At 47.1% G+C, this 13080-nt stretch overlaps 1 protein-coding gene across 3 annotated transcripts in view; it reads left to right on the top strand.

Annotated features, from left to right (window-relative positions):
* The window catches only part of Pfkp (phosphofructokinase, platelet), a 64296-nt gene that overhangs the window by 50466 nt on the left and 750 nt on the right, over positions 1 to 13080 (top strand). Inside the window, exons 16-21 of one of the 3 annotated variants that reach the window (XR_015640960.1) lie at positions 2377 to 2529; positions 2835 to 7058; positions 8588 to 8649; positions 9040 to 9151; positions 10848 to 10947; positions 12848 to 12950. Coding sequence is in view for 2 of the 3 variants with exons in the window: in XM_087591423.1 (XP_087447549.1) it covers positions 2377 to 2529; positions 6894 to 7058; positions 8588 to 8649; positions 9040 to 9151; positions 10848 to 10947; positions 12848 to 12950 (695 nt within the window). In the remaining variant the exon portion in view is untranslated. 3 annotated transcript variants of the gene reach the window in all.

Consider the following 13080-nt stretch of genomic DNA (forward strand, 5'->3'; position numbering starts at 1 on the left):
ACAGTCTATGGCTGTCTCCCAGAACCAACTGTTCCCTTGGGTTTAGGGCAGGTCAGGCAGTTCTCAGCTTTCCCTGATTATGCATCTCACAGACAGCTGCGATGAGGAAGGACCTTGTGCGTCACCAGAGGTAGGAGAGAGGAGTCCTTCACGTGTTATGGGTGGATATCAGGAATGCTGTTCACTGCTTTACAGTGATGGGGACAGTCCCTGCCACGGGGATGGCTCAGCGTCAGGATGTCTGCTGTGCTGAGGTGGGAATGCTTGAGCTTCTCCAGTCCGATCAAACACCATAGCCCTTGCGTGTTGGCCATTGCCTTTACAAATCATTTCCTCCTCACCGGCACTGATCCTCAGGCATAGGTGCGTCCCTTGGCAGCATCTCAGCATCTGCAAGGTAACGGATGAGTTCTCTGGGCCATGCAGGTCAAAACAGGCACATCTGAAGTCTGGTGTGCTTTCCAGTGGGCTTGGTTTATTCCTTACCATCAGTATCAAGCTTTATTCTAGTCAAAAAAACACAACCAAGGCACGATAACTGAGAGCTGCCTCTGACCGCCAGGGCCATGACATGACTACAGCTCTGAGGGTGTCGCAAGTTGTGAACACTAGGGTATACAACGTTGACTGTAGGTCCCGAGAACTGCGTACCATCCCTTGTTGCAGGGTGGTCATTCAAAATGTCTAAGGTGGCTTTATTGATGTTTTCAAAGTTGCTGGTGCCTCCTACAGGATCTAGAAGTAAGACTTTCTGGATGGTTTCTTCAGAGTTTGCTACTTTTCTTGGGTAGGGTTTCCCTCCTGGAGCATTACTTTCAGTTGGTTAGAGAGGGGAGAAAACTTTTGCAACAATATAGCCATTACCAGCAATGTCAGAATGAAGTTAAGGCATTAACCAGTCCCCAGCCCACCCCAAAGGCTCTGGTCTGTCAAGCATGCTCCCTACCCCGGCTCTGACTTCCAGTGGGAGGCCTCTCAAAGACACCGCTCTTTTCTGTACAATTTATTTCTAATGAATACCTAGCAAAGATGGCCCTCGGCAAATAAAAGGATTTTCCTGGAAAGTTCTAAGGAGCCTAGTAAATGGGTGGCGCACTGACCAGTGGGTGTACCCAGAGCTTTTCCTATTAGATGTCATTTTGAATGCAGTCAATTTTAACAATTATAACCTTAGCCCAAAATGGCCGAAGCACAGGGAGAGCAGCCAAAAGACTTAGAGCCAACTGTGAGTGGAGGCGGAGGTCTGGTTGTGTTGGGAAGGAAAGAAACCCTGCCACTGGCCAGGGTTGGTTACCCTGTCTGACCTATTGACTGACCATACCAAGGACTAACGTACCCCAGGTCCATGACCCACTGTCCAGAATCCTTGGAGCACACAGGTTTTGAATCTCAGGATGATTGGGTTGAAGGAAGATGGCATAGAACGTGCATCGTTTATCGCAGCAACAATTCTGCAGCAAACTGTACTAATGATTATCAGAAAAATAAATAAGTCAGACTTGCCATCCACGAGGGTCTAAAAGTTCCCTATATACTCTGTTGAGACCTGCCTGGATTCAGGAACTGTGGGTGAGTAGACCTGTACCTTCCCACTAACCCAGCTTTTACTGTCTGAGGCGGTTATGGGAAACCTCTGTAGACCAACTGGTAGCCTTCTTTACCTCAGAGTCAGACATTTTTAACTTATCATTTTGAAGCAGTGCCTGAGGCTCCAAACGATTTATCTTGCTCCATATAAGTATGGCCAATTTCTAACAGGGAGCAGGGGACCACACAGACACCGATGTGGGTCCTGGGATGGGCCTACAGGTAATGTCAAGTGCATGTCTCTTCCTGTCAGCCGTTGGCGGTGGTGTAGTGAACCACGTGCATTGGTGATACCAGTCATTTGATGTTACCCTTGCTATCCCTGGGCTCCTCCCCACTCTTCACCTCCACCTAAAGAATTATTGGGATGGGCTTTGCGCTGAAAAGCCCCAACTTCATTTTCTTTCCCCGCCTCCTCTGTGATGCTGAGTAAGGAGCAGCATCTCCGTCTAATGACTAACCCACAATGCATTCTGTCCCCTCGGCCTGCTGCCTGCTTTGCTGCCTGCTTTGCACCGCCTTGACTTGCCACTTGTGTCTTCTTCCTGCGGGACAAGAAGGACAAGGCTGAGGGATGCACCCAGTGACCGGGGAATACATGGCGCATGCCCTGCACCTGCTCAGATGCCAATTCTAGACTCTCATGGGCTCTGCTCACCCATGTGGACCAACTTCCTGCTGGTTACTTGGTCCCCTCCCTGTCACATCCCTGGAGTTACTGCCCACGCTCAGTGATTTGGCAAGTGATGTACCAGTACCCTGCTAACTGCCATGGCCCTGTTGCTTCAGGGTTTTCACAGTGCCGTGCTGCTCTCTGAGGCTCGAAACAGTCATGATGAGTTTTGCATCCCAATATGTGTCTTGGCTGCCACCATTAGCAATGATGTCCCAGGCACAGACATAAGTATTGGTTCTGATACTAGCCTGAATGTGGTTGTCCAGGTAAGAGATCTTCTGCTTCAATTCTCATCTTTGCCCGAATGGGGTTTTTCTTCTGCGCTTAGCCCTCCTGACAGCTCAAACTCTCAACTCGTAGTCTTTAACCTTCACCTGTTTGACCTTAACTGTTAAGGTCAGACAGCTTCTAAGCTGAAAAAGACACCCTTTCATGTCTTTTTTCAGAGGGAATAAGCCAAATCCCATCTTTACCGCTTGGCCCTACCTTTGGTGATAGGATAGCGTTTCCTAGTTTCTCATGGTGAGAATCCTTATATTTTTTCTAACTCACCATAAAATGCTCCATGCAGGTTTCTCTCCATAGCGTTTCTGTACCACCTGAACAGGAGAGCTGAGGACATCACATCTCTTAAGGTCAGCTGCTTCTGTCCCAAGTCCCATTGTTAGAGTGGTGATGTGGGGGAAAGGGGGGCTAGAGAGCAAGTGTCAGGAGTGTGCACCAAGGATCGGACCAAGCTACCCTGTAAGTAGGTGTAAGAATCCACTGACTAAGTGTGGTTAACGCAAGTGCTCAAACAAAGGAGCCTGAGGCTTACAGTGACATCCTGGAGAGATGAGAGGCTTTCCAGGAGACAAAGTCACTCTCTGAGAGGAAGGTGATTTCACCCGCTACAAACTGTCTGGGGAGGTGGACCAGCAGGACCAGTGTGGTACTGGTGTCTACATTGTAACACAGGTAATGAAGTGAATGCACTGAGACAGGTGGATGTCTACTAGCCTAAAGGCCATTGCTGCAGGTAGTGGTTATCTAATAATAGAACAGATGCTGGTCAGGCATTATATAAGTTGACTTCTTACCATGCTCAGTTCCTTTCACCCTCACCCAAAGGCAACAAGCTGACCTCTTACTTAAGATGTTTGTACCTAAGCTGGCGCCAGAGCAGTGGTTCCCAACCAGGCTGGGTCACGTATCAAATATTCTGTATATCAGATATTTATGTTATCGTTCATAACAGTAGCAAAATTACAGCTGTAAGGTAGTAAGGAAATAATTTTAAGTCACCATAACACGAGGAAATCTATTAAAGCATTGTGGAGTTAGAGATGTTGAGAACTCCTGCTTTGGAGTTCGCAGTGAGTTTTAAACGTTGGAGAGATTCCTTATATCCCAAGTTCATCCCTCTAAGTTAAATTACTTGGCAGGAAAAAGGGTGAGGTGCCCAGCTGGACCAAGCATCCGAATTTTCCATTAAAATCTTATCATGGGACTATTAAATAGATTAACACACTCTAGGTCTGTCCCTTGTTACCTGTTTGTGGGTTTAGTTCCTAAGCAATGTGGAAGCTCCCCTGACCCCTACTCACCCTCACTGGAGTTTAATGTTTTTCCCTGTTAAATAGAATCCCAAAGAAGCCCATAGAATGAACCCGTGTCACCATATGCCTTAGGGCCCAGACACAGTCCTCTAACACCATGGTTGCCAGGCAATGGGACAGGTAGAAGTCCTAGGTGAACCAATATGTTTTTTCAGCCTTCTGGCTTAGACACTGGCTGGAACCACATTGGCCCCACTGACAGGGAAATGAGGATCAGTCCCTTGTCTCTGGCAGCACACAATAGGACAGGATTCCCTCTGCCTATACTGCCCAGTTCCTTCCCTATCTGCCCACCCGAGCGCTTCAGCAAGCACTCTGAAGGGATACCAGTTACGGGGTCAGGGGCAGAAGAGGGAAGGGAACCATTTGTCTTATTCATACGATATGATTATTCCCACATTCATTCGTATAAAGTCTATTACTATCCCTCAGAAAAAGATCTAGCCTTGTGACAGACTCCACCTTACCATCTCACCTTTCAAATATGTCTTTTCAAAGACGTGTGTGTGTGTGTGTGTGTGTGTGTGTGTGTGTGTGTGTGTATGTGTGTGTGTGTAGTGGTCTGGCCACAATGATTGAACTATGGCTTGAAATTCTTCCAGCAGCATTCCTCTCAGAGGCCTCCCCCAGAGGATCACCGCCCTATGCCCTTGGAGCTCGATGAACTTGCCTATGAGGCAGTTGTTGTAGCATAAGACACAAGAGTCCTAAGTGGTCGCTCCTCTTGGCCAGAAGTCAGGGACGCCCCTCCGTGTGGCACCCACATGTCGCAGATGGCCTTGCTGTTCTGGCTGTTTCCACATCAGTACTACTTTTAGTGATTGAGTGAGTCAAGGCAAGGATGGCTTACTATTTTTAGAAGGAGGTGATTGAAATCTTCAGGTGCAGTCTGGGTAATGAGAGAGCATTGAGGAGGAGTGTCTGTAAGCTCCAGGCAAGAGCAGACCATTCCAAACCCCCGTTGTTTATCCTGGACTCTTGTTCCATGTCAGGTTTAGTCCAAGCAGTTCATTTATGTCTCTTCAGCAACCGGTTGAGATCAGAGCTTAGAGATCTGTATTAACAGTCCTGGGGACCAAAGGCTTCTTTCTTAGTAATATCCTTGAATCACTAAGTGACTACAGCGTGGTTTTATGGATTAGTGAGCAATGGGATGGGTATTTGGGAAAGATTAAAGTGGGACATTAACTTGTGTGGTTTTGCTCCCTTCACGAAACCGGGCACCCCACCTCAGCATAGCCTTCTGTGCTGATATGCAGTCTTCCTTCACTTGTAGCGTGGCTCTGTAACAAAGACCACACAGTGACCCTTTCAATACCTGAGTGCCACAGAGAGATGTTTGGTACAACATGGATCCCCCTCTTCCTTTGTTACATCTCTGCCTAGAGAAACCAAGGCTTCCCACCCACCAAAGCCCACAGGGTTTGGTGTAGTACTGTAGTACCTGTCCCAGGGCTCCTCTCCTCCAAGGACTTTAATCTGGAGAGGAAATATTCAAATCTAATAAGCACACTTTACAGGAAGATGTACTGGGGTGAAGAGAGGACACAGAGTCACGAGAGCTCCCACAAGAGGGACTGTCCAGTCCTGGAGGTCACATAGTGTCTTCCTGAGGAAATGACTTTCTAACTGGGTCACAGGTTGCAGATAAGAGAGCAGGAAAGAGCCCGAGTGAGTCTCTTACAGTTGTGATAGATGGCTGTATCCTTGGTATTAACCTAGCAGCCATTTGCTTACAGCTGTGAGGGGCAGAAGTCAGGGAACTGAAGTCAAGGTGTGAGCTCTAAGAGAGAGGCTGTCCCTGAATCTTCTAATCTCCACACCTGTGTCCCTGGCAGGCCATGACCCCAGCCTCTGTTGCTTCCTCTCAGCTGGCAAAAAGTCTTTTGTTCCATTCCTTCATGCAGTAGCTTTGTGGAGTTTCCGTGCCCTGGCTTCTTTTGCCTACTTCACAATGACACGATGACCCAAGACTCTCTTAGGTGATCCAAAATACTCCCACCTCAAGATGTATGAGGAGTGCCAGGGAGTATGAATGGAATACCTACCTCTTGAGTCTTCTTCCCTGTGCCTGGAGACCACTGTGTGAGGGTCCATGGAGGCTCAAGAGAGCAGGATCTCTGAGCTAGAACAGCATGTGGAGCTGGGAGCCAGAGAGGGTGCTGGGGATGGGCAGGGCTCTGCATCCCATAGGAAGGAAGGAAGGCTTTGAGGCATACTTTACGAGCTGTGCTGAGGGGTTTTGAAGAAGCCAAGGCTCCATCAGGTTTGGACTGTATGTGTGGACCTCAGTTTCCCCGGAATGGAACACATGCTAAGAATGAGGCAGAAGGCTTTCACTGACATCTGAGGAAATGATTGGTACGTGCACTGCTGCCATGTGTGTGAGGCGGGGGTGGAAGGTTGGGGGCATGGGGGTGGGGTGGGGGCAGTTTTCAGCTGTCCTCCATCCTGAACCTGGGTTCTTTTGGAGAATGGTTGGCAGTGCATTTCAGTATGAGAGTGGCTTTCTGTATGCCTTTGTCTAAGAAGCTGTTCTCTTTGGACAGAGGTATCTTTTATGAAAGACCCAAGGATATACCCAAGGTAAACAAAACTGTCCCAACATCACAAAGAGGTTTTCACAAGGAAACATCAGAAAAGTAAAGGTAGCAAAGAGGAAGTTGGATAACCAACATTTCCATAGAAATACAAATTCATACCAGCTAAATATCGACTTGCAAAAATCCTCCCAGCAAGGACACAGTCGAACAGCACAGGTAGTGAGCTAACTTGAGTGACTAGTCTCCAGGGTAATAGCCTAGCCGGGGCCCCACCTCTGGTAATTGCAGAGACTCTGACAGGCTACACCTGAGCAGTTTTGCCACCGTGCCTCTCTGTAGCCAATGCTTGCTTCTGCACCACGCACGCGCACACAGGTTTGGTGGAGGGATGTGCTGCAGTTTGTGGAGGGTACAGGCCCTGGGCTCGTGCACATGTGGCACTAGCCAAGGTCCTGGATTCAAATGATGGATCTCTGTGTCTGTAACTAGACGTGCGACCGCATAAAACAGTCAGCCAGTGGGACCAAGCGCCGGGTGTTCATCATTGAGACCATGGGCGGATACTGTGGCTACCTGGCCAACATGGGGGGACTTGCAGCGGGAGCCGATGCTGCCTACATCTTTGAAGAACAATTTGATATCCGAGATTTGCAGGTATGTCAATGGATGCATGGCACGCACGCTTGGCTCCCAGAGCACTTCACTCAGCAGTACTGAATAAAGAACCGTGTTTACTAACAACTCCCCATTAGTTTTTGAAGGCTGGAGATGGTGTCACAGAACATTGCAAGCTGTTCATTTTTCAGTTGCCATCTTCAGATCCAGATGCTTGTACTTAAGTCTTAGGAGCTCTTTGGATAAGTGACCATGACTAGGTAGGGCTGAGGGCCCTTCGTGTGTGTGTGTGTGTGTGTGTGTGTGTGTGTGTGTGTGTCTGTGTGTGTGTTGATTGATATTTTTATTTTGTAAATATGAGTATTTTGTGAGTATCTATATATGTGCATACCCTTAGGGGCCAGAAGAGGGTGACAGATCCTTGAACTGGAATTAAGGATGGTTGTAAACCATCACAAGGGTGTTGAGAACAGAAGCTGGGTCCTCTGCAAGACCAGCCATTGCTCTTAGGAGTCAACACACACACACACACACACACACACACACACACACACACACACACACAGTTTCTCTCATCTACTCACACACACTCTGTTTATGTATGTGTATGTATTTGTGTTTCATTTGAGAAATATGAAATGCTTTCCCAGTGTCTGATATAAATCACTTAAAGATACTTATATAATGGGGCCTGGTGTTTCAGACAGTGTCCCCAGGCCTTTTGAAATATTGCCATTGTCCTACTTTTGCTCCCCATTGTTTTGATCAAACATCCAGGGCACAGCAACTTAAGGGAGAAAGGGCTTATTTCCAGGTTACCGTCTAATGGAAGTCAGCACAGCTGGAACCTGATGTTGCATGCCACATGTAGTCAAGACCACATAGAGAAAACATGCATTAGTGTTAGTGCTCAGCTTAGTATCTCCTGTTTATGGTCGAGAATATCCTTCCTAGGGAATGGTGCCACCCACAATGGGTGCTTCTCCCACCACAATTAACATAATCAAGGGAATCCCCCATACCCATGCCCATACACCCAGCCTAATCTAGATAACACAGAGACCCTCCTTAGTGTTTACAGGTTGTGCCAGGTTGACAGTGAACACTCACAATCACAGTCATGAATGTTAAAAAAAAAATGTGTGGGGGCTGGGGATTTAGCTCAGTGGTAGAGCGCTTACCTAGGAAGCGCAAGGCCCTGGGTTCGGTCCCCAGCTCCGAAAAAAAAAGAACCAAAAAAAAAAAAAAAAATGTGTGGATTATGCCAATGTGTAGAGTATTTTAAAAAGGGAAACCTAGTTGGAGGTGGGGCAGTATTCATTTACCAGTAAATATACCCAGTAGCGCAGCCACACCTCTTACGCATTCTGTGTTTATCTAGTTTACTAATGATACCATCCTTTTTCTCAACTACTGCACTCTTGTGCACTGTGACACCCACCCCAAGACGTTTAAAAACTGCTGACTGTGTGTATACAAGATGCTGCATTCTAGCATACGTTGTGTTATCGTAGGTACTGTCTGAATAAGGGTACTGTCTGACCGACTAATAAAACAATCTTTTCTAGTCCAACGTCATGCACTTGACGGAGAAAATGAAGACCAGCATCCAGAGGGGCCTTGTCCTCAGGTAACCGAAAGGGTTCCCATTCTTCCTGGAACAGAAGTTGCCATACAATTTGAACCCCAGTGAGATCTTTCCTTTGCCACTGATTCTGTGGATGCTAAAGAAGCACAGGTCTTCTTTAAGCAACGGACAACCTTCTGCACTTTACTTCTGCTCTATATAAGTCTGTAGACCTCATGGTTATTTTCAAGATGCCTCATTTCCTCATGCCCCCTGACCTTTTTATGAGGAAAGGGGAACGTAGAGAGTCAGGGTAGAAGCAGTGATGAGGAAGTTCACGTGGCGCTTGCGCCTCGAGCCTTGAGGCGGACTGGCTGGCTGGAGCTGTACTCCAGAAAGCCCTCGGCCCATCTCCACAGCCCAGTAAACCTGACTTCTTCACATCTGTTTCAGAAATGAAAACTGCAGTGTAAATTACACCACGGACTTCATCTACCAGCTCTACTCAGAGGAAGGGAAAGGAGTGTTTGACTGCAGGAAGAACGTGCTAGGCCACATGCAGCAGGTAGGCCAAGGTCTCCGTGATCTCTGAGGGGGTTCCAGGGCCCTCCTCAGAATGGTGCCAGTCTGTGGGAAGTGAGCATAGATTAATTCTGAAGCTATTGCAAGTGTGCAGACTTTTCAGTCATATGGAATGTCATCACCTTCAGGAGTCCTTATAGTCTGTGACACGGAGTTTATGGGAAGTACTTAGATGCTTTTCTCCTGCCGGTGACCAGACAAGCTGACCAAAAGCAACATAACGGAAGAAGGATTTATGCTGGCTGACAGTTTAAGGGGTTAGAGCCAGCCTCGGCAGGAAAGGCATGGGGGTAGGAGTGGGAGGCAGCCGGTCGCTTTGAATAGCTTTGGTCTGGAGGTCTAGGGGAATCATGAGGTGAGTCTGGGGGCTGGGCTAAGAGACAACAAATGAGCTTCCACAATAACCTGTTTTCTCCAAGTCGTCTGTCTCAAGCTCCACCCCCAAACTGGTCATTGGAAAACCTCTGATACCTTTGTCAAGTTAAATATCAGCATTTAGTAATTTTGAAGGTGGAGTTCTGGACAGTCGTATTCATTTGACCCTTTCACCAAATGAAGATCTTTTGGGAAGATAAAGCCACTTCTCTGCCTCCAGGACAGGGGCATTTCTATTCAATATCTTCCCTGCTTTTCTTTCTACTCTCCCTTTCTGTCAAGGGAGCACGCCCAGGTCACAAGGCTGGAGGTCAGCTCAGGGGACAGTGGCCCCATTTTTGTGTATTTGTTGGCCTTTGTGCATTGTAGGGAACTTTTTAATTTTCATCCATTTGTGTGTATCTGTGTGGTGTGTGTGTGTGTGTGTGTGTGTGTGTGTTTGTGTGTGCATGTGGAGGCCCAAGGTTGATATGTGGAATCACCCACACTTGCTCTCTCACACTACTCAATCTAGAAGAATTTCAATCCAGTTTAGAGCTCATTGATAGCTATTTTGCTAGTCAGCAAAGATGCCCATTTCAGGGAACTTTTAAACTAGGAGGCCCTAACTTTATATCTGAAGGGCTCGTGAATTCCTGACGTTAATGTGAGTAGGAATCTGTATATGCTCATTTTTGTGAGTCCACAGATTGTTATCAGTAAAAGAAGTTGTGATTCATCCCTGGTCTTAGAAATGGGCTGGGAAGATGGCTCAGTGGGTAAACAGCCCTCACTCTGCAAGAATGAGAATCAGAATTTGACTCTCCAGAACCCACAGAGTAAGCCAGGCATGGCCACCCATGCCTGTGATACCACTACTGGGGTGTGACATAGACAGATCCCGGAAACTAGCAGGACAGGCAGCCTGGGCTAAATGGGGAGCTTCTAATTGTGAGAGAACCCGCCTGAAGCCAGGTGTTAGGAAGCCATAGTATCTGATGTGGTGCTCTGCCCTTTGCACACGTATACACAGGAGAGCACATCTACACATTCACACGCCTGTACCACACAGAGACACAAATAGAGACCACAACACAAAGAATAACAGCTCTCTTGTTGAGAACACCTCAAGGTTATGTAGGTCAGGCTCCAGGATTTACAGGCCTGCTTCCCTCCTGACCTAGATATACAAAACCAAACCATGTTTGTGGGTTTGCAGACCACAGCATCTTATTAAGCTTTGGTATTTTTTTCATTGGGCTCTTTTTTTAAAGTATCAGGTGATTGCCATGTGACTTACATGTCATATAACTTGCCAACCACAGGGGGGAGCACCTTCTCCATTCGACAGAAACTTTGGAACCAAAATATCTGCCAAAGCTATGGAGTGGATCTCGGCCAAACTGAAGGGCTCCCACGGCACAGGTAGGAGGGGATTGGGGATGGGAAATGTACCTCAGCACCTCACTGAGAGCTATGGTGTTTTTCCTTCTTTAAGTCTGCCATTGAGAGGTCTGGCATACCGTGCTCTTTCTCCTTGACTGAATACTGACCACCATTGTGATGTCCAGAGGTTATAATTAAGCATAATTAATAGAACTATTTTATTTCTACCGCTAGTGATGGGTGACAAGTTGTTTGCTAGCATTCTTGTTAGCTAGGAGATTGCCTGGCACATAATGCTTGTCATTAGCAAGACTGTAAAATAGAGCTTTTATTTCTGTGGTGTCACGAAGCTCGTTCAAGGCCCTCACACTTAGGCTAACACTTGTTCATTGGTTTGATTTGTAGGCAAGTTACATAGGGGCAGGGGATATGTACAATTGATTTCCTAGGGCTGTGTCCTGTTTTCCTTCTTCAAACCTTAAATATTGTCTTTCTTCAATATTTCTTGCTCCCTCCTCCAGAGGTAACCTTAGGATTTGATGACAGCCCATTCCCATGATTTCTTCTAGAATGTCATGACAAGTTAATACCTCCTCAGATATGTAGTTTAGCTCAGCTTTCTATGAAGGGAAGGCCATGGTGAACTTCTGAACTTGTGTGATGTCTTATTCACACCTTGATGAGCAGCATGATAACCAGCTGACCCTCATGTATTTCCAACTTTGCTGACTCAGCATGTGCTGTGGGGTCTGGGTCTCCTTCACCCAATACCTACCACTTAATACCAACCACATCCGTAGGCTCGGCTGAGGCGCTGAGCCAGTCTCAGCGGTCCTGCGTTCACTCTTAGGTGCGCTGCTTCCCTTTCCTCCACCTGGCCCAGGACTGATACCCAGACTTCCCACATGTGGCAGTTCTTTGGGGGGCAGGCCATTTGTTTCAGTGACGGGAAACATCTGCCATCTGTTTCCCCCACTGGTATTGTCTTTGTCAGACAGCAGGGTCAAGTATGAAATTGAAGCAGGGTACTTCCGTCAGTCTATCTTAGAGGGTACGTCTGTCAGTCTATCTTAGAGGGTATGTCCGTCAGTCTATCTTAGAGGGTACGTCCATCAGTCTATATTAGAGGGTACGTCCGTCAGTCTATCTTAGAGGGTACTTCGTCAATCTATCTTAGAGGGTACGTCTGTCAGTCTATCTTAGAGGGTATGTCCGTCAGTCTATCTTAGAGGGTACGTCCATCAGTCTATATTAGAGGGTACGTCCGTCAGTCTATCTTAGACAGCAGTTTAGGTTTCGGGTAGACCCTTCCTGTGCAAACCTCCAGCTTCCTTTGTGGAAAGAAGTGAGTGCTAAATGAATCCATTCGTGCTTCAAGAAACTACAACAAATATGCACAAAACTCTTTATACTATTCCCTCTTGAGGCCTATCACACTGCCTCTTCACACTGGCTATTTGGCCCCGGCTTTTTGGTCCCCTCTCCTTATCTCAGCCTTCTTTCTCAGTCCTACTGGGTGTGTTTTTCTCAGAATCGACCTGTGAGATGTCTACCAGGAGGCTTACAAAAGGGCCACCCTACAAAAGAGATATAAATAGTTCCAATTGACCTTTTACTATTTTCAAAGTCCCAGCTCTGGCTTTTCCTCCTCTTTACAATTTGTCTACACCACATGCTGGTAGACTGGGAAAGACGCCGGTCAGTTAAAAGTCTCCTCAATAGATGGGACAGTGGTTTCTCGGGCATAATCCACATCCCGAGTGGGCTTTGCACAGAGCTAGGACCCCTCAGGACTCTGAAGAGCTGCAGTTCTTTCCTCTGTGCATGGGTTTGTTCTCTGATGGTCTCTCTCCCTTCACTGTGCTGGCCCTCCTACACAGTTTTATATGCTTATTCAGTATGTTGACTAGTTCTTAGATTTCTTTCTTTACTTTCACAGGGAAAAAATTTGTTAGTGATGATTCCATTTGTGTCCTGGGAATTCAGAAGAGAGACCTCCTGTTTAAACCAGTGGCAGAGCTAAGGAAGGCTACTGACTTTGAGTAAGTCGATGCCATGATATTTATCTGAATCTCATCACTAGGAGAAAGGGGAAATAGGAGCTTTGGGGAAAGAGCTCCAGTACCACCCTGGGTACTGCAAGGGACTCACTGTTGAGCTGCTTTAGGTAAC

Source organism: Rattus norvegicus, chromosome 17, assembly GCF_021556685.1.
Source record: "Rattus norvegicus strain SHRSP/BbbUtx chromosome 17, alternate assembly SHRSP_T2T, whole genome shotgun sequence".
NCBI classification, from domain to species: Eukaryota; Metazoa; Chordata; class Mammalia; order Rodentia; family Muridae; genus Rattus; species Rattus norvegicus.